This window comes from Erinaceus europaeus, chromosome 1 (assembly GCF_950295315.1).
Source record: "Erinaceus europaeus chromosome 1, mEriEur2.1, whole genome shotgun sequence".
Taxonomy (NCBI): Eukaryota; Metazoa; Chordata; class Mammalia; order Eulipotyphla; family Erinaceidae; genus Erinaceus; species Erinaceus europaeus.
The window spans coordinates 36,549,376-36,572,884 of NC_080162.1; the positions used below are offsets into that span (position 1 = coordinate 36,549,376).

Consider the following 23,509-nt stretch of genomic DNA (forward strand, 5'->3'; position numbering starts at 1 on the left):
TGTTACTATGATTCCATCCTGAACTCCCTAGGCAGACAACCTCATCAATATATCCCAGAACCTCACCTCACCGGAGCCCTACTCCACTAGGGAAATACAGAAAAAGGCTTGGGTAATGGACAGACCTTCCAATGTCCATGTCTGCCATAGTAGCTAATATAAAGCCATTACTCCCACCTTATGCACCCCAAAAAGAATTTTGGTCCATATTCCCAGAAGGGGAGAAACATTAGGGGAAGATGACTCGAGGGATCTGAAACCCAATTCCATCAGGGCCCAGAGAGAGAAGAGGAAAAAAGCAAAGACATTTGGAAGTAGTAACAGGTGTAGGTGTGACTTAGAAAGGAAGAAAAGATAGGATTATGGAAAAAGCTGGGCAAAAATATAGAGAGACAGACAGACAGATAGAAATAATAGTCAACCCATTACTGTTACCTTGGGAGAACCAGTGAAGTTTCCAATGGAGGGAATGGGGACACAGAACTCTAGCGGTAAAAACAGTGTACTTATACCCCTGTTATCTTGTAATTGTGTAAACTAATATTAAATCACTAATAAAAATTAAATTGAATGGAGATCAATTCAGTATGGCATTTATATCCTTACTTTAAAGACATAAGAGGGCCTGGGAAGATAGCATAATGGTTGTATGAAAGATTTTTATGCCTAAGGTCCCAAGGTCGCAGGTTCAACCCCCAGAACCAGCATAAGCCAGAGCTGAGTATACTCTGGTAAAAAATAATAATTATATACATATTTATAATAAATAATATGCTATTATATATATGGTCACGTGGTGACTCATTTAAGTGCACGCCATACCATGCACAAAGACCTAGGTTCCTTTTAAGAGAAGTAAAGCAGTGCTGCAGATGTCTCTCTCTTATTCTCTATTTGTCCCTTCCCTCTCCACTACTGACTCTATCCAAAATATGTAAGTAAAATAATATTAAAATAAATAAAATAAACACAAGAAAATATTGTCTATTATAAGTAAATATAATGATTTGCAAAGAATGAGAACATAAAACAATTAGTACCTAAAATGTAAACTACATAATTGTCTTCTCTATTTATTTTGTTTTATATAACATGTAAAATATATGGCAATGTTTTATTTGTTTTTTTTATTTTTTCAAGTATCTATTTATTTGATAGAGACAGATAGAAGTCTAATGGGACGAGGGAGATATTGAGGGAGACAGTGAGAGTAATACACTTTCAGCACAGCGTCACCGTTCAAGAAGCTTCCTCTCCCTGCAGGTGGGGTTTATAGGCTTGAACCCAGGTCCCTGCACATTGCAACATGTACATTCAACCAGTTGCACCACCACCCATCTCTTTTATATGTTAAAGCTTAAGGGAAAATATGACAAGTTTTGATATTTGTTAACTCTGGATTATTGGGTTTTAGTGTATGTTTTTGAAGTTGCCTGTGCTTTTTTATTTTATTTTTAAAGGGGAATAGATAAAAGCTGATACATAAATTTTACCTTTCTCTGTGAACTCAAATGTGTAGGGGCAATGTCAAAAAATTATCAAGGATTGGTCAGAGGGAGATTGTATAATGGTTATGCAAACAGACTCTCATACCTGAGGCTCCCCAGGTCCTAAGTTTGATCCCCTGCACCACCATAAACCAGAGCTGAGCAGTGCTCTGGTTAAAGAAAAAAAAATTATAAAGGATTGATATTCAGAATTCTAAACAGAATTGTGGGAGTGGGGGATAACTACACATAGTCACAACAGGTGGGAAGGATGGTCATGGGAAAATGAAGCTGCAAGATTTGTGGGAGACCAGCAAGATAATGGGTACTGGTTAAAGAAATTGCTTCCAGATGTGTATGTGGTAGAAAGTTCTGAAGGGTTTTGAATAAAAAAGCAAGGCAGTCAAAAGATGCTACGATGAAGGAATGCTGTTTTATATATATGTTCTCCCATTTGTTGTCAACATGTATGCACATACCACAGAGGAAAATCTGGAAGGACATATACCTAAATATTAATGGTTACTGTCTCTCAACGGTGAGATAGTCACATTTTATTGTCTTTCTCTTTGCTCATCTGTATTTTCTAATTTTTCTGCAAAGGACATGCATCGCTTGCATAATTAAAAAAGCAATAAAAACTATAAATAATTAACACACTCTTTCTTTAGGACTTAAAATGGATGAATGTGTTTTCAATTCAGTTACTTCAAATATTTGCTGGATTCCTGGCCTTTGAAAGACACCATTGAAAAACATACATAGTCAGGGGGGTCTGTGGGGTGGGAAACTAATTGAGTCTTGTAGCCATGAAACTCTAGACCCTGGTTTCCAAACAGGAACCTTTTCTCTGCAGCACAGAGATGCCTTTTGAATCTTGTGCTAAGTTTGTCTGGGGGGATTAGTTGAATCACATAGCTCCTGACCCGGTGGGCACATGTGGACAACAGAGTTGGCCATACCCCTACCTTTTAGAAGTGGTGCTCAGTTTGCTCTGCCTACTGCTCCCACGAGACGTCTTTAGCCTTCTTCGAGGCAGCTCTTTCTTCCATCTTGGCTCAGATGCATGATGCTGGGGCATCATCCCTGGGGCTACTGTGCAGGAAAGCTGAAAATACCAGGCATGTTTGGAATCATGTTGTTCAAAGCCCTCATGAAGGGAACAACACAATAAGGTTCTCTTCCACCTTTTGCATCCCACAATGACCTTGGGTCCATACTCCCAGAGGGATAAAGAATAGGAAAGCTATCAGGGGAGGGGAGGGAATACGGAGATCTGGTGGTGGGAATTGTGTGGAGTTGTACCCCTCTTGTCCTATGGTTTCTGTTAATGTCTCCTTTTTAAAGTAAATAAATAAATAAATAAATAAATAAATAAGGTTCTCTCTTTCTGTATATAGATACCTATCTGGGGAAATCAAGGCAGAGATATACACCATCACTCACTTGTCTGGGGATTCCTGGACAGAACATTTTGGAATCATGCCTGGGCTGACTCTACAGAGATTTTCAGCATTAATTACAGATGATACCATGATGCCAACCCAACTATGGTCAGTTCCTGTTTTAATTGCTTTAGGGGGTGGTGGGTGAGGGGAAAGTCTAAACTGGACCTTGGATTCCACTCTTCTCAGGCCCAACCTGTTCATGAATCTAGCATGTTAAAAATGAAGAAAGTACTGGCACCAGCCTCTGTCTGTGTGAAAACAGCTACAAGGTTCTGGAGACTGTATTTGTCATATTCTGTGGCATTCAGCTAGAAAAGTCATGGGCCCCCTATAATATACCTATGAAACTTTTCCAAATGGAGACCCCAACCTTCATCTGCAATATTCTTGCCTTTAGGTTTATGATTAGTCAACAATTTCTTCTGCATAATATCTTAATTATTTTTCAGCCACCAGGTTTCAGATGATACCATGATGCCAACCCAACTCCCCTGGGCAGATGACCCCACCATGTGTCTTAGAGCCCCATCTCCCCAGATCTCTGCCCCACTAGGAAAAGAGAGAGAGAGGCTGGGAGTACACCCATGTTCAGCGGGGAAGGAATTACAGGAACCAGACCTTCCACCTTCTGCACCCCATAATGATCTTGAATCTATACTCCCAAGAGGGATAAAGAATAGAAAAACTGCCAAGGGAGGGGATTGGATATGGAGCTCTGGGGATGGGCATTGTGCAGAAATGTACCCCTCTTATCCTATAGCTTTGTCAATATTTCCATTTTATAAATAAAAATAAAAAAAAAAAGAATTGAGATTCTAACACCCTCCTCAAGTACTCTGTCCCCCACCACCACAGAGCAGGGCAACATCATTAATTACACTGTCCAAGTGCTGAAACATTCTCAAGACAGTGATCATTTAATTAGAGAGAGAAAACTCTTTTGAGAACCCACTGAATTTTCCTTTTTCCCATTGCTCCCAGAAATTTCAAAAATAGCTAGGATCTCAGGATAGGAGTTATAGCTGCTGAGTCCCCAAGACAAGGTCTCTCTCCTTCTAAGAGGTGAACTTTTGCCAGTCTATCACTTGATTATTGCGATTCTGACTTATAATTTTGAATTACTCTGAGATATTTCTTTTTTCTTTCTTTTTTTTATATTTCTGTTTGTTTGTTTGCTTGTTTCTATCACCTGACATTTCAGTGTTAAATTTTATGAGGTTATTTCATCCAGAGTCCTAGAAATAATAATTCTTTCCTTTTAATTTTATTTGCTGAGCAACAGACAGTGGTGTACCTGGTAGACTGAACATGTTGCAATGTTTAAGGATCTAGGTTCAAGCCCCCAGCTCCCACCTGCAGGGGAAGCTTTACAAGTGGTGAAGTAGTGCTGCAGGTGCCTCTTTTTCTCCCTCTGTCTTCTCTTTCCCTTTCAACTTCTCTCTATCTATATTAATAAATAAATAGAACATTTTTTTAATATTAGAAATGTATTTCCACATCACTTTCTTTGGTTTGGGAGTTTAATTTTGGCCTTTAGTCTCTCTAGTCCTATAAGGAATAGCCCCGGTTCCCCTTGAAAGAATGCTAGATGACATTATTATGGACAGCAGATGCTACAAGGGCTTGCTTCACCATTTCTCTACATCATGTGAGGTCTTGCTGACAATCAGACTCCCTTACCCCCAGGGCCCCAGGACCAAGCTAGAGATTACCTTCCATGTCTGTGTCTGCCCTCCTTCTGGGTATATGCTGGTCCATCTTCCTGACAATGCTTTGTTTACACCCTGGGCATCTGAACCCTCATTCCGAAGTCTGCCCCCAGGCAAGTGCAGTGCCAAGTACACAGAAGCGGCCTTCTCCTTCTGTTCCATGGGCAGAGGAAGGCTTCGGCTCACACAACACCATGTGAGCTGGGGTTCAGCCCTCAGTGAGGGGAAGGGACCCTGAGCCTCACTGCTCTCAGGAGTACCTGGGTGGTTAGACAAGGTCAGCTCAAACCTGCTTGGGGGTGTGGGGGCCAAGAAGGAGACAGACCCAAGGGAGCAGCAAGGATTGAGCCCTGCCAGACTCCCCAAGGGAAGATCTTCCTGGGCATTCTCAGGAGCTCCCAACTTCTTGTCAGGCACCCAGGAATTCAGGACACCCCCAAAGGGGTTTGCCCTAAGCAAAGCATTGTCCATATGGAGGGGTGAGAGGTCCTGGGTCTCAGCCTTCGTGTCCTGCGTCATGCAGGGGCTACACATGAGGGGAGGTAGGAAAGGGGCCGTCTCCCCGAGGATCTTACTGGTCAAGTCAGGTTCCCCAGTTGCTGGGGTGCTAGTGTCAGTCTTATCTTCCCTCTCCTCTCCCTGCACCCCCTTTCTCCTATCCCATGGCCTGGAGCAGCTGGGGTCCTCCTTGAAATCATCTGTTCTACCTAGGGCTGGAGCTGGCATTGGACTATGAGACATGAGAGTCCCCAGCCCTGACCCAACAAAAGGGTCCTCCTCAGACCACCCATGTCTGCACAGAGGGTCCTGCCCTTGTCCTTTGCTGACTGGCAGAGGTGACTCGGTTTCTCCCTGAGGTAACTGGAGGAGGTATTTGGGGGGAAAGGTCATGTCTGTCAGAGTGGCAAGGATGTCAGAAGTACTCTCAGGCAGACTCCTTGGCTTCTTCTCAGGACCATTGTCCTGCTCCTGAGTTGGAGGGGAGACAGCCTGCACAGGGCCCCCTGGAGCCTGCCCTCCTACTCCTGAAGGCTTGGGTTGATCCTTTCTACTCTCCTGCTCCACCTTCAGCTTCTTCCTCTCTGAGGGGAGTTTGTTCTCCACAGACTGGGTCTCTCCTGGGATCTCACTGGCCCTTCTAAGGATGCTTTGGGCCAATGGATCATTCTCCTTCTCACCCCCAGCACTATGGGTATCTCTTTCTGTGGTGGACTTGGGCAAAATCAGCCCAGGAGACTTGAGGTCCCCTTCTTTGAGAAGACCAGCTGAAGGCAGTTGACATCCCTGCTCCAGACTCTTCCCAGGAAGAAGCACAGGATTTTTGTTGCACAAATTGGGGGCTTCCCTGCAACAGAGGCTGGGTGGTGACACAGCCTTGTCCAACTTGGGCTGCTCACTGCTTTCTGCTCTGGCCACCTTCTCCCTCTGTTTGGCATGCTCTGCCACTGAGAAGCCCTCTGAGACTGCTGGGATTCCCCAAGGCCCTGGTCTGGCCCCCACAGCAATGTCCCTGTGACCAGGGGTGCTAATGTCCTGGGACAGAGCTGCACCCTGGCCTGTAGTCTCTTCTTGGAGAGGAGTTTCCAGCAGTGGCCTATTGCCTGCTCTGGCCTCCTTTGCCTTCTTGGCCCCATGGCGGCTGCTTTTCATTTTCTGATAGATTCTCTGAAATGTCTCATTTCCGTAAACCTGCCATTTCTCCTGGGAGAACATCTGCAGCTTCCTTGGGCTGCCCTTTTTGGCAATCGCTTTGCCTTTACTGGCTATCCCTTCTCTGGCAGGGGTTCTCTTTCCCTCTGGGTCTTCTGTAGAGGCCAGACTGTCCCCAGAGGGTGGACATGGCAAGTCCTCCACAGCAGCCTGTCTGACCAGGGCCCGGGGGTGACCACTAGGGATATCCACCCAGGTCAGCCCCAAGCGGCCACAGAGTTGGGCAGGAGAGGGTCTGGGGCTCAGAGGTTTCAGCTTCCTCAGACTTGAGTCCTGGAGGTCTGGTGGCTCTGGCCATGTCCTGGTGCCCTCAACAAAGGGTAGTGAGTTGCTTCTGGTGACGGGAACACATTCCATGGTGGTGGAGAGCTGTGTGGGCACAGAGTGGAAGAAGAGTGGCCGTGATCTATCCAGGGGGGCGAGGGTGGATCGGGTGGAGCAGAGGGCTGCAGGCCTACGACGGCCAGGCTCCAGAGCACGAATATCAAAATGGAAGGAGTCCTTGTAGGTGTAGGGCATGGGCAAGTCAATGCTGCCCTGCTTGGAGAGCACCGTCTTGCGGGGCCGCACGTTGTCCAGTTGCGAGTCATCAACTACAGCTTGGTTGTGTGAGATGAGCCGAGCAATGCGCTCCTCCAGCTGCTTCTTCTCTAGCTCCAAACTGGCCTCCCTCTCCCCAGGCCCTGCTCTGCGAGTCCCCAGGGTAGCATCCCCCTCTAACTCGGTGCTGTGCTCTGACAGGCTGTGCAGGGGGCTGCAGGGGGCCATGGGCTGCTCTATGCTGTCAGAGCGGGATAAGTAGCCCGAGTCAGTGCTCTCACACTTCCTTAGCCGTCCCTCTGTGGCTTTGGTGTCCCCAGGTCTCTCTAAAGATGTAGCTTGATGTTGCTGCAGCTGCACTGGATAAGACTTACAGGTCTGGGGAGACCTCTGTTCTGGGAGCTTCCATCTGCATGGTGTGCCAGCCAGGGGGGCACCAGGAGAAGGGGCCTCTCTGTCAGCACTGGTAGACCCTAAACAGGAAAATGTTTCTAACTTCATGTCAAGGTTCTTAGTCACAGGGGACAGAGAGTGCCCAGTACCCTGGACACCTGGAGTAAGAGGTGTCTCTGGTAGTGCCCCCTCACCTGGACGTTGGCTCTGACTGTCCCCCCTGCCATCAGCTCTGGCCTTGTCTCCCTCATCCAGGATGGGCCCCCCACTGCCATCCAATTCTGAGGACAGACGAGAATTATTGAGGTGTGTCTGGGTGCGCCGATGCTTGTACAGGTTGCTCTGAGTCTTAAAGGCGATGCCACAAGTGGCACAGGGAAAGGGCCTCTCCCCTGTGTGGGAGCGGATGTGCTTCTCCAAAACACTTGGCTTTAGGCAGTCCCGGCCACAGTGTGGACACAAGTATTTACCAATGTTCCTCATTTTGCCTGGGCTGCCCAGTGTGGGCCCCAAGCTGGGTGACAAAACAGGCAGCGCACCCACAATGTTTACAGTAAGTGTGGAGGGTTTCCCCACTTGAGTGGGCCCAGGCCCTTCAGGCTGCAGCAGAGGACTGAGAATGAAGGGCACATTACCCCCATCCAGGCTGCCCGTCACGAGAGGAGCACGAGGCTGGAGACTCCCAGGAGGCACCGTGTGGTACAGTGGGATGGGCAGGGCCTTCAGAAACACAGCAGGAGCTAGGCCTTGCTCTGGTGGCAGGATGACATGGCCCAAGGTCAGGTGAGGTGAGGCCTGTCCACCTGGGGCTTCTGGAGGGGCAGGAGCAGGAGCTGGTTGGTCTCTGGCAGGTGAGGAAGGGCAGGTGAGTTCTGGGGCCTCCATCCCACGTCATCTGGGAAACTTAGGGTAACAGGCAACCTGCAGGTAACAACCAGACTTTACCCTGGGTAGTTCTTATCAGACAGTAAACTCTTCCCTGCCCCTCCTATCCCCGCAAACATCTCATCAACCTCATTGATACCTGACAACAGGCCCCAAGGAAGGTAATCTTTCTCCATATTAGGAAAAGAGAAACTGGTTAGTTTTGCCCTCTAACTCATTTCTTTGGCAGAGTTGTTGCCATCATCCTCCAATAGTCAGTACAGGTGCTATGCTGTAGAAGCACTCAGAAAATGTGTTGGTTCATGAAAAGTGCAGCTCAGCCTGGTCTTCAGAGTTCACGGTGGTTTCATACACTTGGGCATATCTTTTTCCTTATCTGGGACTCAGTTTCCAGATGTGTAAAATGGACAGGGCCTCAGTGTCTCCCTGTAGCCTTTCCTGTTCTGGGGCTCTGAACCTCTGTTGCTGGAGAAGAACCTGCAGGGAAGAACACAAGATTCAGCAAATGAAAATACTCTGATAGGACTCCTGGCTATGTGTGAACAGAAGGTGGACAATGAGCTGAGGAGACAGCATAATCTTTATGCAAAAAGACTTTCATGTCTGAGGTGCCAAAGGCCAAAGGTTCAGTCCCTAGCATGACCATAAAACAGAGCTGAGCAGTGGTAAATGTATCTTTACAAGCATGTATCTTTTGTGAAGATTTCTTTTCTTTCCTTTTTTTTTAAACCAGAGCACTGCTCAGTTCATGCTAATGGATTAAACCTGGGACTTTGGAGCCTCAGGCATGAGAGTGTCTTTGCATAACCATTACACTATTTATCCCCGCCCAGCATGTATCTTTTATATAAGTATGTCCCTACTCTAACATGGGTATATATTGAAACTATTGTGAATTATTTATATGAAATCCAAATATAGTTGGGTATCCTATACTGTATCTGATCATCCTGCAAATAAGAGAAAAAGAGAAAAAAGGAGGAAAAGAAAAGAAAAAAAAGCTTTAGAATCAAGTATGAGTCTGTTCAAAAGTGGAGCTGTCCCTCTTTGGAAGACTGTATGGACAGCCCTTAAACAATAAAAACGGAATTACCTTATGATCCAGCAATACTACTCTTAGGCATTTATCCAGTGGACACTCAAACACTAATCAGAAGAGACATGCACCCCTGTGTTTATAGCTGTATTATTCCCAATAGCCAGAGTGGAAGCAGCCTAAATGCCCATCAACAGATGACTGGCTAAAGAAATTATGGAATAGGGTTGGGTGGTAGCACAGCAGCTAAGTGCACATAGTATGAAGTGCAAGGATGGGCATAAGGATCCCGGTTCAAGCCCCCGGCTCTCCACCTGCAGGGGGGGTCACTTCACAAGTGGTGAAGCAGGTCTGCAGGTGTCTGTCTTTCTCTCCCCCTGTCTCCCCTCCTCTCTTGATTTCTCTCTATCTTATCGAACAATGACAACAATAATAATAACAACAACAAGGGTAACAACAGGGAAAAAAATTGGAAAAATGGCCTCCAGGAGAAGTGGATTCATAGTGCAGGCACCAAGCCCCAGCAATAACCCTGGAGGCAAATAATAATAATAATAAAAATAAAATAAAATAAGAAGGTATGGAATATATATTCTGTAGAAGACTACTCTGAGATAAAAAAAGATGATTTTGTGTCCTTTGGAAAAAAAAATAGATGGAACTAGAGGTGATTTATACTTAGAAAAATAAAAGTAAAGAGATGAAAGACAACTACAAGATGGTTTCACTCATATGTGTAATCTAGAGATCTGATTTACAAGGATTTGACAAAAAAAAAAAAAAAACCTCCAAACAAAACAGAAGCAAGCCAACTGTAAGACTTGTGAGAACTATGGTGGTTACCTACTAGAGGTAAGAAGGTAGGGATACAGAATTTTGGTGGTGGATTTGCTGTGGAACTATACATTATAATCTTACAAACCATTAATAACACATTAAAATTATTTTTAAAATATTATCTTTTATTACAGAGTAGTATTCTACGGGATACATAGCCCATAACTTCTTTAGCCAGTCATCTGATGATGAGCATTTAGGCTGCTTCACTATGGCTATTGTGAACAAACAGCACAGCTATGAACATAGGGGTACATATGTCTCTTCTAAAAACAAAAAAAATCAAAGCCCCTTGAGGTTCAAAATCAAGACACAGTCAGTTCTTTCTCAGACAGGGGGAGAAGCTGGGCAAATGCTAGGCAAGGGACCAAGAAAGACTTCACCATCTTTCTCCAACCATAGGAGGGAAAACCAGATGTCAGGGGGAAATGTTGGAAAGCTTTGTGACTGTATAGTTGAGGATTCCCAGATCTCTCATCTTACACATCCCCTACCCTCAGATCTCCACAAACATTCCAAGCATCTCAGTTAAAAAATAAATAAATAAATAAATAAATAAATAAATAAATAAACCCAAATTCCAACCTTCAGCATACTGAGTTTCCAAGCAGAGTAAGGTGGAAGTAGTGGAATGATACAGGCTCCTTTAGATTCACATAGGTTTGTAAGTGCTGACTGTTAAGTTTTCAGGAATTTTTCAAGCCAATTATTAAGCACAACCATAATTAGAAGAATCTTACAAAATCCTACAATGATGTAATCTTTGAAAAAGCACTACAATTGAATTTCTACAGAAAAAATGAAGTGAAATCCTTCTCTCATGCTATATAGAAAAAATAATAATAATTAAAAACGGACCAAAGACCCAACTGTGAGAATTATAATAACAAAAATCTTAGAAGAAGACATAGATCTAAATGTTCATAACCTTGGAATTGGCAATGAGTTCTTAAGTGTGATATGAAAGTAAAGAAATAAAATTGTAGGTGAGGACTATGTTGCTTCCCAACATTCTGCTCACTGGTACATCAGGAGTTAGAAAAACAACTCTAGGCAAAGAACTTGCAACAAGATCATGACTGAAATACACTAATGTGGGTGATTTAGATTGAGAAGTCTGATCAACAGATATCATGGACTCTGGCAAAATGACTTCTCCCAAGAGCATGCTGAAAGATGGACAGATGATTGCATAAATCCTGAAGGTCATGGGGATTAGAGAATCTGAGCCAAGAGTTATAAATCAGATGTTGGAATTTGCCTTCTGATATGTGACCACTATTTTAGATGATGCAAAAATTTATTCAAGTCATGCTAAGAAAAATACTGTTGATGCAGATGATATAAGATTAGAAATGCAGTCTTACAAATTAGTCTTTTACTTCTCCTCCCTCAAGAGATACTTTACTAGATATTGCAAGGCAAAGAACTCAGACCTGTTCGTCATTGATCAAGCCATATTCAGACCCTCAGTTGCCACCTGACAAGTAGTACTTGACAGCTCCAAACTATACACTTAAATCTTCACACACACACACACACACACACACACACACACACACACACACACACACACACACAGCATCTACTTCTGCCGGAAGAAAAACAGTTCCAAGGTTGAGTGTTGGTTCAGTTACTAGTAGGCCAAGTAACCTTACACTTGCCATACCAATGCCTCAAACCATGTCTGTTTCAACTCAAGTAGGTTTTTCATTGTCCCTTATAGGCAAAGGTCTTCATTGCCCCTTATAGGCAAAGGTTTACAGTGCAGATGCCCACTGCACAGGCCCCAGCTGTAAAGGCATTGATTCCTACAACACCAGCAGTTTAGAATGTTCTTATTAATTCATCATTAACTGGGTCCAAAAACAATGTTATTACAGCAAATGTGAGATCATCACAAAATGCTGCCAATGAATAATCCGATGCCTTCAAGACTATGTGAAGATGATGATGATGATGACAATGACTATGATAACATATAATCTAGTCTTGATGCATATAACATGTATACTTAGTCTTCATTGTATTGATTTAACATGCATGATGGATGTCTTCAAGTTCTGTTAAGAAAAGTTGAGTGGCAGTTAGTGAGTAAATATAGTTACTATGCTGCTAGATTTTTTTTATGGGGTTGATAATTAGTGATTTTCTTTATTAGCCTTTAATTTAAAAAGTAAAGTTTTCATTGACCAAAATAAAATGAAAGATCTCTCTACTTTAAGGCCCTGGTCACACAACCTAAGAGTTTTTTAGTTCAAAAGACCCTTGGGATATCGTTTCTCCTGAGTCCCTTCCCGTTTTCTAAAATCCATACTTGGCACAACTAAATAAAGGATCCAGAAATCACACCCTTGGAAAAAATTGATTAAAAATTTATACCAGCTAGCATAATAGAGTAGTAATGGGAAATATCAGTAGTGTTGATAAAGATGTAACCAAAAAAAAAAAATCTGGAACGCAGGACCAGGTGGGGGTGTACCCATTAGAGTGCACACATTGCCACATGCAGGAACCTGGGTTCAAGGCCTTGCTCCCTACCTGCAGGGAAGAACCTACATGATGAGTGAAATGGTCCTTCAGGTGTCTCTCTCTCTCTCTCTCCCCTCCCTCTCCCCTCTCCCTCTCTCTCTCTTCCTCCTTCTCCCCTCTCCCCTCTCCTCTCTCTCTCTCTCTTTCTCTCTTCCTCTGTCTCTCTCTCTCTCTCTCTCTCTCTCTCCATCCCCTCTCAACTTCTCAACTTCTCTTTGTCTTATCACAGAAAAAGAAACGGCGGGGGGGGGGGGGGGAACAGAAATGACCATGAGAAGCTGTGGTTCATTGTACAGGCACCTAGAACCAGTAATACACTGGCGGTAATTTAAAAAAACAAACAAATAACAACAACAACAACACACACACACACACACAAACAACCTCTTAAACTAGAAGCACTAGAACTGAAACTGATTGCAGGTGGTAATGTGAAATGTCAAATGATATTGTCACTGTGAAAAACAGGTTGGCAGCTCTTCAAAAAATTATACATAGGATATCATATTATCCAGAAACTCCACTTCCTAGTTTACACACAATAGGGTTAAAAACAAAACTTGTACATGAATGCATACACATGAAAAATGGAGACAATAAAAAAACTCACCAACTGATGGATGGATAAATGAAATGCAATGTGTCTAAATAATAGAATATTATTCAAACATAAAAAGAAATGAAGTAGTGATCCATACTTCATTATAGCTGAAGCTTGAAAACATGATGCTAAGAAAAAGAAGGCCAATTCTAAAGGCCACAGATTATATGAGTCTATTTATCAGGAAAACCCAGAGTAGGCAAATTCATAAAGCATATAACAGATGATGTGGAAAGAGAATGAGTAAGGGCTTACTTGAGCATAGACCTTCCTTTTGTAGTGATGAAAATGTTGCAGATGGTAAAAAATTAAGGAATTTCAGGCATAAAGCCTTGGGGGGGCACACACAGAGAAAGGTACACACAGAGAAAGAGAGCGAAACTAGTTAAAGGTAATGGCTGCACAAAAATATGAAAGTACTACAGGTCACTGAATTACAGAATTTACAATAGTCAAAGTGATGAGTATAATGTTTTGTGAATTTTACTTCCATTTTGTCAAGGTAACTAAGGCTCAAAACTCACTCTTTCCACAATATTTATTACGTTCTACTATTATCAGTGTTCTGTAGCTATTTAAACTGATTTATCAGTTTGGTGGGGATATTAGACCCTGATACGGCACTCCATCTCTTCACAACTTCCAGCTCAATAATGTCATGTTCATGTCTTGTAATCAGCTGTGATGGAGTATTTACACTACAGAACTTGGCAAATGCTATAACTCAGTCATTTTTTCTCATCTTAAGACCATCTCCTCCATTCTTTGTTCCTAATAAAAACTGTCTAATATTATGGATCTCATAAGAGACGCTACCAAGCCTTGAAAATGCCATGACTTTATCATTATTTGAGGAGAAACTTAAAAGCAGAAACCTTTAGCAATTCACAGGTAGCTACTAGAATTTCTAAGCACTGATGTGCATGGAAAACAAAGGTTTCTTTCAAGGCCATTTTTCACTAGTTGAGGATTTTCAAGTTGCTACCCCAGGGAACAGAGAGAGAGCCTTGCATTCAGCTTGCTGGTGATGTGCTTTGAGATAGTTCTCTTAGCTCTGAGAACAGGTCATTAGGGTAGAGCTACAGGAGGATCAGATGAAATAACATCTGTGGGAACACTGTGTTGTACCAAGTGAAATGAGCACCTATCTTACTTAAATTTTCAGCTATACGTCACAATATTTTGAACTATTAGCTAACAATTCCTCCCCCACCCTAGTTTTCCTCCTACCCCTTGTCTTTTCTCCCATCAGTCTGTGCAACAGGCTCATTCACTGCCTCTGGGAAAGGATGCTGTCTCTGATTGGATTCCCCAGGAAAGGGTGCTATTTGGGAGGTGATTCTAGGAAACACTCGTGGGAGAGTGAGTGATGGCAGCTATATAAGGCGTGTGTCACGAACCAAGCTTCCACTGTGGGCAAATGGAGCTTGATCGGCCAAGAAATACCAAAAGATGTTATAGGCCGTTCGCCTCGGTTACTCTACCTGGGGGCTGCTCCAAGGAACAGCTTTATCCTGGCAAGTCCTGCTAACTCAACGCATGCATGGGGGAGCTCCAGTGATCTTCAGAAAGTCATTATGCACAATGGCGTTGTTCACAGCTGGCTTCAAAATAGTAAATGTAGGGGAAAATATGGGCAGGGCTTCCACAGGGGTGGCTATAGTTGAAACAAAGTAAGGACATCCATAAACCAAAGCCTGAACTGCAAGGCTCAGATACAATGAGTATAAGTAGACTTCCCTAATCTTTGGGTGAGTATAGCCCCAAATTGAGGACTGACCTCTAGTGGAAGAGAGTAAGAAGAGAGGGATGAGTCCTATAGTTGAGAATAGGATGAGAAGTAATGTTGGCTTCCCTTCCCTAGGGCAGGAGAGACCCCTATGGAGTGTGGTCAGGTCAAAAAGACCAAGAAGCCCATGGAATCCAGTGCTATTCTAGAGTGAATACTAGAATACTCTAGGAGGTTGAGAGTTGGCAGAAGAATGTCAGAGGAGGGCAATGGGACACCAGGGAAGTCTAAGCAGAAACTACCTAGGAAGCTAAAACTGAGCACCATTGTTCCCCCCAGATTAGCCTAACCTTGAAAGTGAGAGGAAAAAAAAAAAAAAAAAAAAAAGCCCAGAGCTGACTGCCTCTGGTGGGAGAAGCAGGCTTCAAAAGAGACATTCCAGGGGGAAAGTGCTATATTTCTGATACACCTGTCACAATTATTATTTTGCTGTCTCTGCAGACTGTTGTGTAATCACAGCAAAACTAAAGACTTAGTAGCAGCTGATCCCTGCTGGTAAGATAATGAGCCAACTAACACCTTCCTCCAGGGAGATAGCGCTTTTCTCAGGAAAACCTCCAAGGGCCACAGCTAATTTTTCTCACTCTGAATCAAGAAGGTGGCAAATTATATCATCACTATTGAACTCATGGGGAAACTGAGGAACAAGACTGGGAGGTACAGCTCAGTGAAGTCCACCTAGTTAATTAGACTTAAGGTCAAAGGTCTTTCCATCACCATAAAAGAACTACCAGGTGAGGTAGTAAGTATCCCATCACCCAGTATACCATGTATAAGTGTGTACAACAAGGTAATAGACCTATAGTCAACTTTATGCTATGATGTTTTACAAGTTTTGTAAAGTAAAAGAAAAGGAAGGAGGGAATCATATCACTATCCAATGAGTCAAATACTTACACACGGATGTTTAGAACAGCTTTGTTCATAAATGACCTAAAGTGGGGGAGTAACCAAGATGTCCTTCAGTAGGTAATAGGTAAATAAATAAAGTGTGCAACATCCAGACAATGAAAAGTTATTCAGCACTAATAGTTCACTTGGGTAGTGTGCTTTTTGTCACATGTACAACTCAGGTTCAAGCTCAGCCCCCACTGCAATGAAGGAAACTTCAGCACTTTGGTCAATCTCTCTCTCTCTCTCTCTCTCTCTCTCTCTCTCTCTTTCTCTCTCTCTGGCAGAAGCAGAGAAAGAGAGAGTGATAAGGAGGTGCTATTCATAATTATAAGAAATAAGTTCTCAAGTCATGAAAATGGAAAGGAACCTTTAGTGGATATTATTAAAGGAAGTCAAACTGAAAAAGGCTCTTCCTAGTTCATTTCCAACTCTATGACATTTTGCAAAAGACACCACTAAAGGGTCAGTAAAAGGATCAATGGTTGCCAGGGCTGGGGTATGAGGAATGAATGGGTAGAGCACGGGAGAACTTTAAGCCACTTGAAGTTACTCTATACGATATGGTAATGTGGATACATGCCACCATACAATTGGAAAAGAAAGAAGAAAAAGGAAGGAGGAAGGGGAGGGAGGGAGGGAGGAAGGAAGGAAGGGAGGGAGGGAGGGAGGGAGGGAGGGAGGGAGGAAGAAGGGAAAGAAAGAAAATAGGATGTGCAGCACCAAGAGTGAACCTTAATTTCAACTTTAATTATATGCAGGAGTGAATCTTTCCAGAAAATAAAAACAGCTCAATAGACTGGCTCACATTCCCCAATAAAGAAATTAAAAAAAAAATACTTGCTCACTTAATTATGGCCTTTTTGGCCATTGTTAGGCCACCCTATCACCCAATGTCCTAGATAGGGAATCCTTGGATTCCCTTACAGGTAATATGGGTCTAGACTTCTGATAGATTCCTCTCTCTACCATTATTGGTCACATCCTTTGGGAACATCATTATAAGCCCTTTTGTGAGTTTCTTCAGGACCATAACCTCACTATGAACTAGCAATGGCAGGGACTGCCCCACTCCCTGAAGGGAGGCTGGGTCCTTCTACTCTGCCACTTGAATAAGGCTGGTTCTGAAATGAGTGCAGCCCAGAATATTCTCAGCTGTGACTATAGACTATGAGCTCAGTCTAATAGGAACTCAGAGGTTGTACAGGCTCCTCTGCTAAATTTGAATAGATATGGGCTCTGGTTTAGATCACTGTGGTAAACAATTAATTGCATTTATATATCTTCTTCAAGTATGTGAGAAACTCTCTGCCCTAATCCTGCTTCCTAGTTCTACTCCCAACATTGACATCATCTACTCAGACAATATTTTTAATCCACCCTCATATTAGATATCAAGCTCAAGCAAAGATTATTAAGACATAGGCTTCTAGGAACATTCCTAAAATAGACTTCCTAGCTTCCTTCTACCCTGAGGTCATCTGCTCTATTACTACTTTATGGTTCTTGTTTAGTAAACATTTCGTCCTGCTTCCCAGCTTACTGCATTTCATTGACCAAGTTCCAGATGCTACTATAATTCAATACTTAATCACTAATAAAACAAAAATAAAGTATTAAAATAATATTAATGCCAGAAGCAAGAAGAAGAAGAAGAAGAAGAAGAAGAAGAAGAAGAAGGAGAAGGAGAAGGAGAAGGAGAAGGAGAAGGAGAAGGAGAAGGAGAAGGGGAAGAGGAAGAGGAAGAGGAAGAGGAAGAGGAAGAAGAAGAAGAGGAAGAAGAAGAAGAGGAAGAGGGGAAGGAAGGAAGGAAGGAATGAAGGAAGAAAGAAAGAAAGAAAGAAAGAAAGAAAAAGCAGTAACTGCCTTTTGTCAGATTCTAGGGGATCTAGAATAGTCTTAGAGAACATACTGCCTGCCTGGGGGTTACCATCTCCTTGAAAACAAGGTCTCCTCCCTATGGCTACTTCAAGACTCATAATGTCAGATACATGTTCTCATCACAGTTTCTTCCTACTTGGTGATGAAATAGAATCTGATTAAATAAATTGAGATACCTGAACAGGCAGAGTTTATAACTCAAACCCAAAACTCAGTTAACTGCTGGGAGGGGCAGCACAATTTTGGCAGGTGGTGGTGGCAGAGAGTAGGGCAGAAGAGCCTCTGAAGCAACGGCTTATTTTTCATACACAAAGGATATGGTTTCCCTACGTACAGTCAACTGGTTCTAGGTGTTGGGGGGGGGAAGCCTAGTACCCAGGTGACACTACCAGGTGGGCAGTTGACCAGTTACATACAGTGGTGCTAAAAGCGTAATGAGGTGGAAGAAGGCAGGCCCTGTGAATTTATGATGCACCTCCATTATGGGTCAATATGTATACAGAACCAGCAGCCCCTAACTCCATTTGCTGACCATCCTAAATAATAGCCAACTTCTTTCCACACCCATATAGCCCAAAGACCTTTCTCATCCCATGGGCAGCAGACCCCTGGAATCTTTGGTGAAAAGTCAGGATTTAATTCCAGTTTCAACACTTGACCTGAACATGACCTCAACAGGTTCCCTTAACTTCAGAATTCTTATTCATAAAATGGAACTAAACACTGGGGGCGGGGGTGGAGGTCAACAAACACTAGGCAAGTACTTGTCACAAGTGAACCTTTGGCCTCCAGAACTGTAAGAGAATACATTTCTGTTGTTTTAAAACCCAGTTTGTTATAGCACATTCCTAGGAAACCTTTCATAAACTGAAATGCTGTAAGGCAAAGAATCAATTGTCATTAATTTATATAGGAATCGGAGCTATACTCCTATAATTTTATAATCTTATGAATCACTATTAAATCACTAATTAACAAATAAAAAATGAGGGCTGAGAGGTGGTGCACCCAGTTGAGAACACACACTGCCAAGCATAAAGATCTGAATTTGAGCTCCCTCTCCCCACCTGCAAGGAGGAAGTATCAGGAATGGTACAGCAAGTCGGTAGGTATTTGTCTATCTCTCTCCATCTCTATCTTCCCTTCCTCTTTCAATTTCTCTTTATCCAGTCTAATAAAAATGAGGGAGTGGGGGCTAATGGCCATAGAGAGCAGTGGATTCATAGTTCCAACATCGAACCCCAGCGATAACCCTGGTGGCAATAGATAAATTAAATAAATAAATGTGTGATATATAGAGAATGACAAAAAATAAATAAATAAAACATTTTAAGAACCCACCCAGGAAGTGCAGAATGGAACCACACATTGTAATGAAATTTTCCCTTTTTATCTTTTCCAAGCCCCTTGGTCCCTCAGTTTGTTTAAATCAGTAAGAATGTCTACAGACTCAAAGCTCAGAGAGCTAACTCTTCTATAGTGGCTACTGTATGCTGGTCATGGTGCTTTTGCATTATGTGAGCTGAAATGTCACCTCATACATCCCATCAGGAAGACACTGCTTTCCCTCCATCCGGGAAAACAATGCAACATGAGATAGTGATAGTGGTCCGAAGTCAACATGGTAGGAGTGTCATCTTTAAAAAAAAGATATTGATGGAGATAGCAAGTTAGGGTTTGGTTTCCAACATGAAAATTATCATTTCTGATAAGGATCTTGAGAGCAGATATTATGTTTGAGAGTAAAAGGTTTCTGAGATTTGCCTTCTCTTTTGCCTTCATGTCTACAACTCCAGGTGAGATGTGTGCTCAGATTCCCATGGAAGATAGAGAGCCCCTTATTCAAATAGTCACAATAAAGACATGGGTCCAATAAATATGAGCTATCTATGAATAGTGTCCTCCTCCAGTCTCAAAATGAATGTAGATGTCCTACTCCCCAATATCTATGGATGTGATCTTTGAAGATAGGGCATTTGTAGGTGTAATTAAATTCTCAAGATAAAATCACAGTGGTGCAGTGTGGGCTATAAATTCAGTGACTCTTATCTTCATAAGAAGGCAGAAGGTAAGCCTTGTAGGATGGCCCACCACAAGCCTAGGAGCCATGAAGCTACCCCAAGTGAGAAGAGGTAGGATGGACCGTCTCCTAGAGCCTACAGATGGAGATAGCCCTGCCCACACCTTGAGTTTGGATTTCTGGTTTTCAGAAACATGAAAGAGTGCATTTATGATGTTTTAAGTACCCATTTTTTAGAAAGTTCCCATAAAACTCTTTGCAAGTTAAGGAAGTACCATTAATTTTTATGAAAATTTTTTTAGTGTTTTCAGACCACCCCCGCCCCGCCACCAGTAACCTACCAAATGATACCAAATAGTATACAAAATCTTAAAGTCACAATGCTGTGTGATAAATACACAGGCTGAAGAATGAAGTTTTGTTAAAAGAACTCAATGGGTCACTCTTGCTTCTTGGGACACCACCACCTCTGGAATGACCTCTGAAGAACCAAAACCAATACTCAGTGATTACTTTTTTCTTTTTTCTTTTTTCTTTTCTTTCTTTCTTTTTTTTTTTTTTCATAAAATCAGGCATTGTCATTAGGTCTCTTCTGATTAGCTATAGCTAATCAATAGAAAACAATTAGGGTTGTCTGTGAGGTACATGGCATGCCATGAACTTTGTATTGTGTGACAGTGGCTCCAGTGCAAGAATAGATCCTGCCGTTGTCCAGTCCTGGATAATGGGGAGTCAGAGACAGCCCAGATGAGGAAGACCAGTAGCAATACTAGGTTTCAACCAAGAGAGAAGGGAGATAGGAGTTGGGGTGATGCCAGGGTGGGCCACAATTCTCCCTGAATGACACTGTAAGAAAACACTGGAGTAAGACAAGCATCCCTGTTGCTATGCTTCACATTGGTTTGGTCTCATCCCCCCTCCTCTGGGAGATTGTGATTTAGCCCCTGCTAGTTTAGTGCTTCCCCTTCTCCCCGCCCCCTACCCTACGTACTTCTGGGGTTCCTGCTGCAGCCGGGAGGAGAAGGATGTGGGACAGATCTGTGTGGTGATTAGTTTAGGAGTCCCTCTCTGCTGCCGGAGGAGAAAGACAGAGAGCACATGTTTGCCCGCTCGTGAATAAAGATTAAATTGCGTTCTCAGCTCAGCCGTGTGTCTCTGGTCATCTCTGTTACCCACCCGTGAAGCCAGCCCCAGTAAAAACAACATATGGTGCTCCATGTGGGACCTAACCTGTGCAACCCCCAGATAAGTGAATCCATTATGGGCTGCTTTTCTGACTGTGAATAGGTTTCCAAAGGCCTCTGCCCTTTCTTCATGAGACTGTTTCTGTGTTTCTGGAACATTTCTCTCTGGTTTCTGCCTGCCGCCCGCCCGCAGGAACCGGCTCCCCGCCGCGTGGTGCGGGGCATTGGGCATGGGCTCCCTCCACGCTGCTCGGCCGCCGAGAGCAGGGCAGCAGGCACGGTGGGCAGGGCTGCAGCCCATCCTGACCGCCACCCTGGGGCACCTTGGCCCGCGCCTTCTGCAAGGCCAGCCCGCCCGCCCTCCTGCTATAAAGTCTGGACAGATCCTGGAACACCCGGAGACCGCGGGCTCCCTGCCGAAACTGGGCCCCTTGGCCGAGATCCCCAACTCGGCTCTGAAGTCAGAAAAGCTAGAATACACAGAGATTCCTGCAGAGATTGCTACCTACAATTCCTGGAGCTGAAGTTGGGCAAGAAGCCACCGCTGGACAACACACTCCCTGAATGGCTAAGACAGTATAGATCTAAACTCATGTTTAAAATGACATGTCTTCATAACAAAAGTTTTCCTCCTTGTGTATTGAAGACCATATTTACGTGTGTGTTTAAAGTTTGATAAACATTAACTTTAAGGTTAAAAATGTAACTTTAAGGCTATATTCTTACCAGACAGAGTTAAATGAAAAAGGTTTTCAACATAGTTCTCATAAAGGTAAAATTAAGTTACATTTAAAGTCTGAGTTAAAAATTAGTTAAAAATCAATATATTTTAATTAAGTTAGTCTAAAAAAAAACCTGCGAACACCTAGGGTGTGTCTCCATCTTCAATGGGTGTAACAAAAGGTTAAATAGACTTGTTGATATGTAAAAATCTCGAATCCTTCTCAATTAGAAATGGTAGATTACACAATGGTTATGCTAATGATTCTCATGCCTTAGGGTTTGTTTTTTTTTCCATGGTTCTTCTGTTTACCTTTCCACATTTTATTGTTTAAGCTTTGAACAACCTTAAAATCATACTAAAAAAGACTTCCAATTGTAATAGTGTTATCAATTGTGGTAAACTTCTAACTTGCTACAAGTTTTGTTTCATAAGTAAGTGAATTGCAGCTGTCAAGTTCTCTACAGAAAAGCAGAATTCCAACAGCTGACCTTCCTCATACAACGTTCCACCCCCTGGAATTCTTGCTTGGACATCTGCATTGTACTGACACTTCTATCAGACTCACTGGTACACCTCATGGACACTTTGCATAAAACTAGCAGCTTCCCTTTATGCTGCTGGGTTTCCCAAAGACTGACTGCAGCCAGCTGCCTTGGGACTCTAGGCCATACGCCCCCATGCTAGGTAATGCCCGTCGAGGCAAGTAACGCCCCCCAGAGGCAAAAGAAGCCCCCAGAGAGAAGAAATGTTTTTTAGATGATAAAGTCTTGCCCACAGAGGCAAAAACGCCCCCCTCAGGCCTTCCCTTGGCAACACACTGGTTCTTGTTGCTCGCTTACATGTTCCTCCATGTTTGTGCCAGTTTCTTTTTTAAAAATGCCTATACGATACAGGTTTCTGTTCACCCCACATTCCTGATACTATGCTCAATTAGTTAAAAAGAAAAGGGGGAATTGTTGCTATGCTTCACATTGGTTTGGTCTCATCCCCCCTCCTCTGGGAGATTGTGGTTTAGCCCCTGCTAGTTTAGTGCTTCCCCTTCTCCCCGCCCCCTACCCTACGTACTTCCGGGATTCCTGCCGCAGCCGCCGGAGGAGAAGGATGCAGGACAGATCTGTGTGGTGATTAGTTTAGGAGTCCCTCTCTGCCGCCGGAGGAGAAAGACAGAGAGCACATGTTTGCCCGCTCGTGAATAAAGATTAAATTGCGTTCTCAGCTCAGCCGTGTGTCTCTGGTCATCTCTGTTACCCACCCATGAAGCCAGCCCCAGTTAAAACAACACATCCCCACCCCAAGGTCAATTGCCCTGAGACCTTCCAACAGTGATCTTTCCATCCCTAAAGAAGTTTGGTATCTGTAAAGTTCAGGAAAAGGAGGAGGTTCAGTAGAAGTAAGAAGTCATGGTCAAGGGGTTAGAGGAACAAAAGAACAGAAAATGAGAGTATACTAAGGAACCGGACATCTATTTCAGCTGCTCTGTAGTTAAAAACACAGTTATGGAGGGCAGGATCCAAATCCTACCCCATACTTAAAAGTGGTGTGACATCAGATAACCTACACAATCTCTTGTGACTCAGTTTCTGTAGAAAATGGCGAGAAGCACAGGGCCACGTGAGAGCTAAGTGAAATGCACTTTGTCTGACTCAAAGCAGGAGCTCAGTCATCAAAAAGTACCTACCAGGGAGCCAGCAAATAGCTCACCTGGTAAAGCTCCTGTTTTCCCACATGAACATCCCAGGTTTGAGCCCCTGGTTCCTCACATGGCAGCACTAAAGTACTGGGGGAAATGTCAGTGCCATGGCCTATTTAACTATGTATCTGAAAAATTAAGCCCAGAGAGAC

General features: G+C 43.3%; 1 protein-coding gene, 1 long non-coding RNA gene and 1 pseudogene across 3 annotated transcripts in view; 2 read left to right on the forward strand and 1 right to left on the reverse strand.

Annotated features, from left to right (window-relative positions):
• The window catches only part of ZNF831 (zinc finger protein 831), a 150,116-nt gene that overhangs the window by 85,369 nt on the left and 41,238 nt on the right, over positions 1-23,509 (reverse strand). For both annotated transcript variants that reach the window (XM_060181397.1, XM_016190863.2), the window contains exons 3-5: positions 8,312-8,649; positions 4,648-8,208; positions 2,456-2,595 (exon numbers count right to left, since the gene is read on the reverse strand). In XM_060181397.1, coding sequence (XP_060037380.1) covers positions 2,456-2,595; positions 4,648-8,172 — 3,665 coding nt within the window. In that variant the 5' untranslated portion in view covers positions 8,173-8,208; positions 8,312-8,649. The remainder of the gene's footprint in view (positions 1-2,455; positions 2,596-4,647; positions 8,209-8,311; positions 8,650-23,509) is intronic.
• The window catches only part of LOC132535518 (uncharacterized), a 251,918-nt gene that overhangs the window by 31,073 nt on the left and 197,336 nt on the right, over positions 1-23,509 (forward strand). The window lies entirely within an intron of this gene.
• Positions 11,057-12,030, forward strand: LOC103118991 (transcription initiation factor TFIID subunit 9-like; annotated as a pseudogene).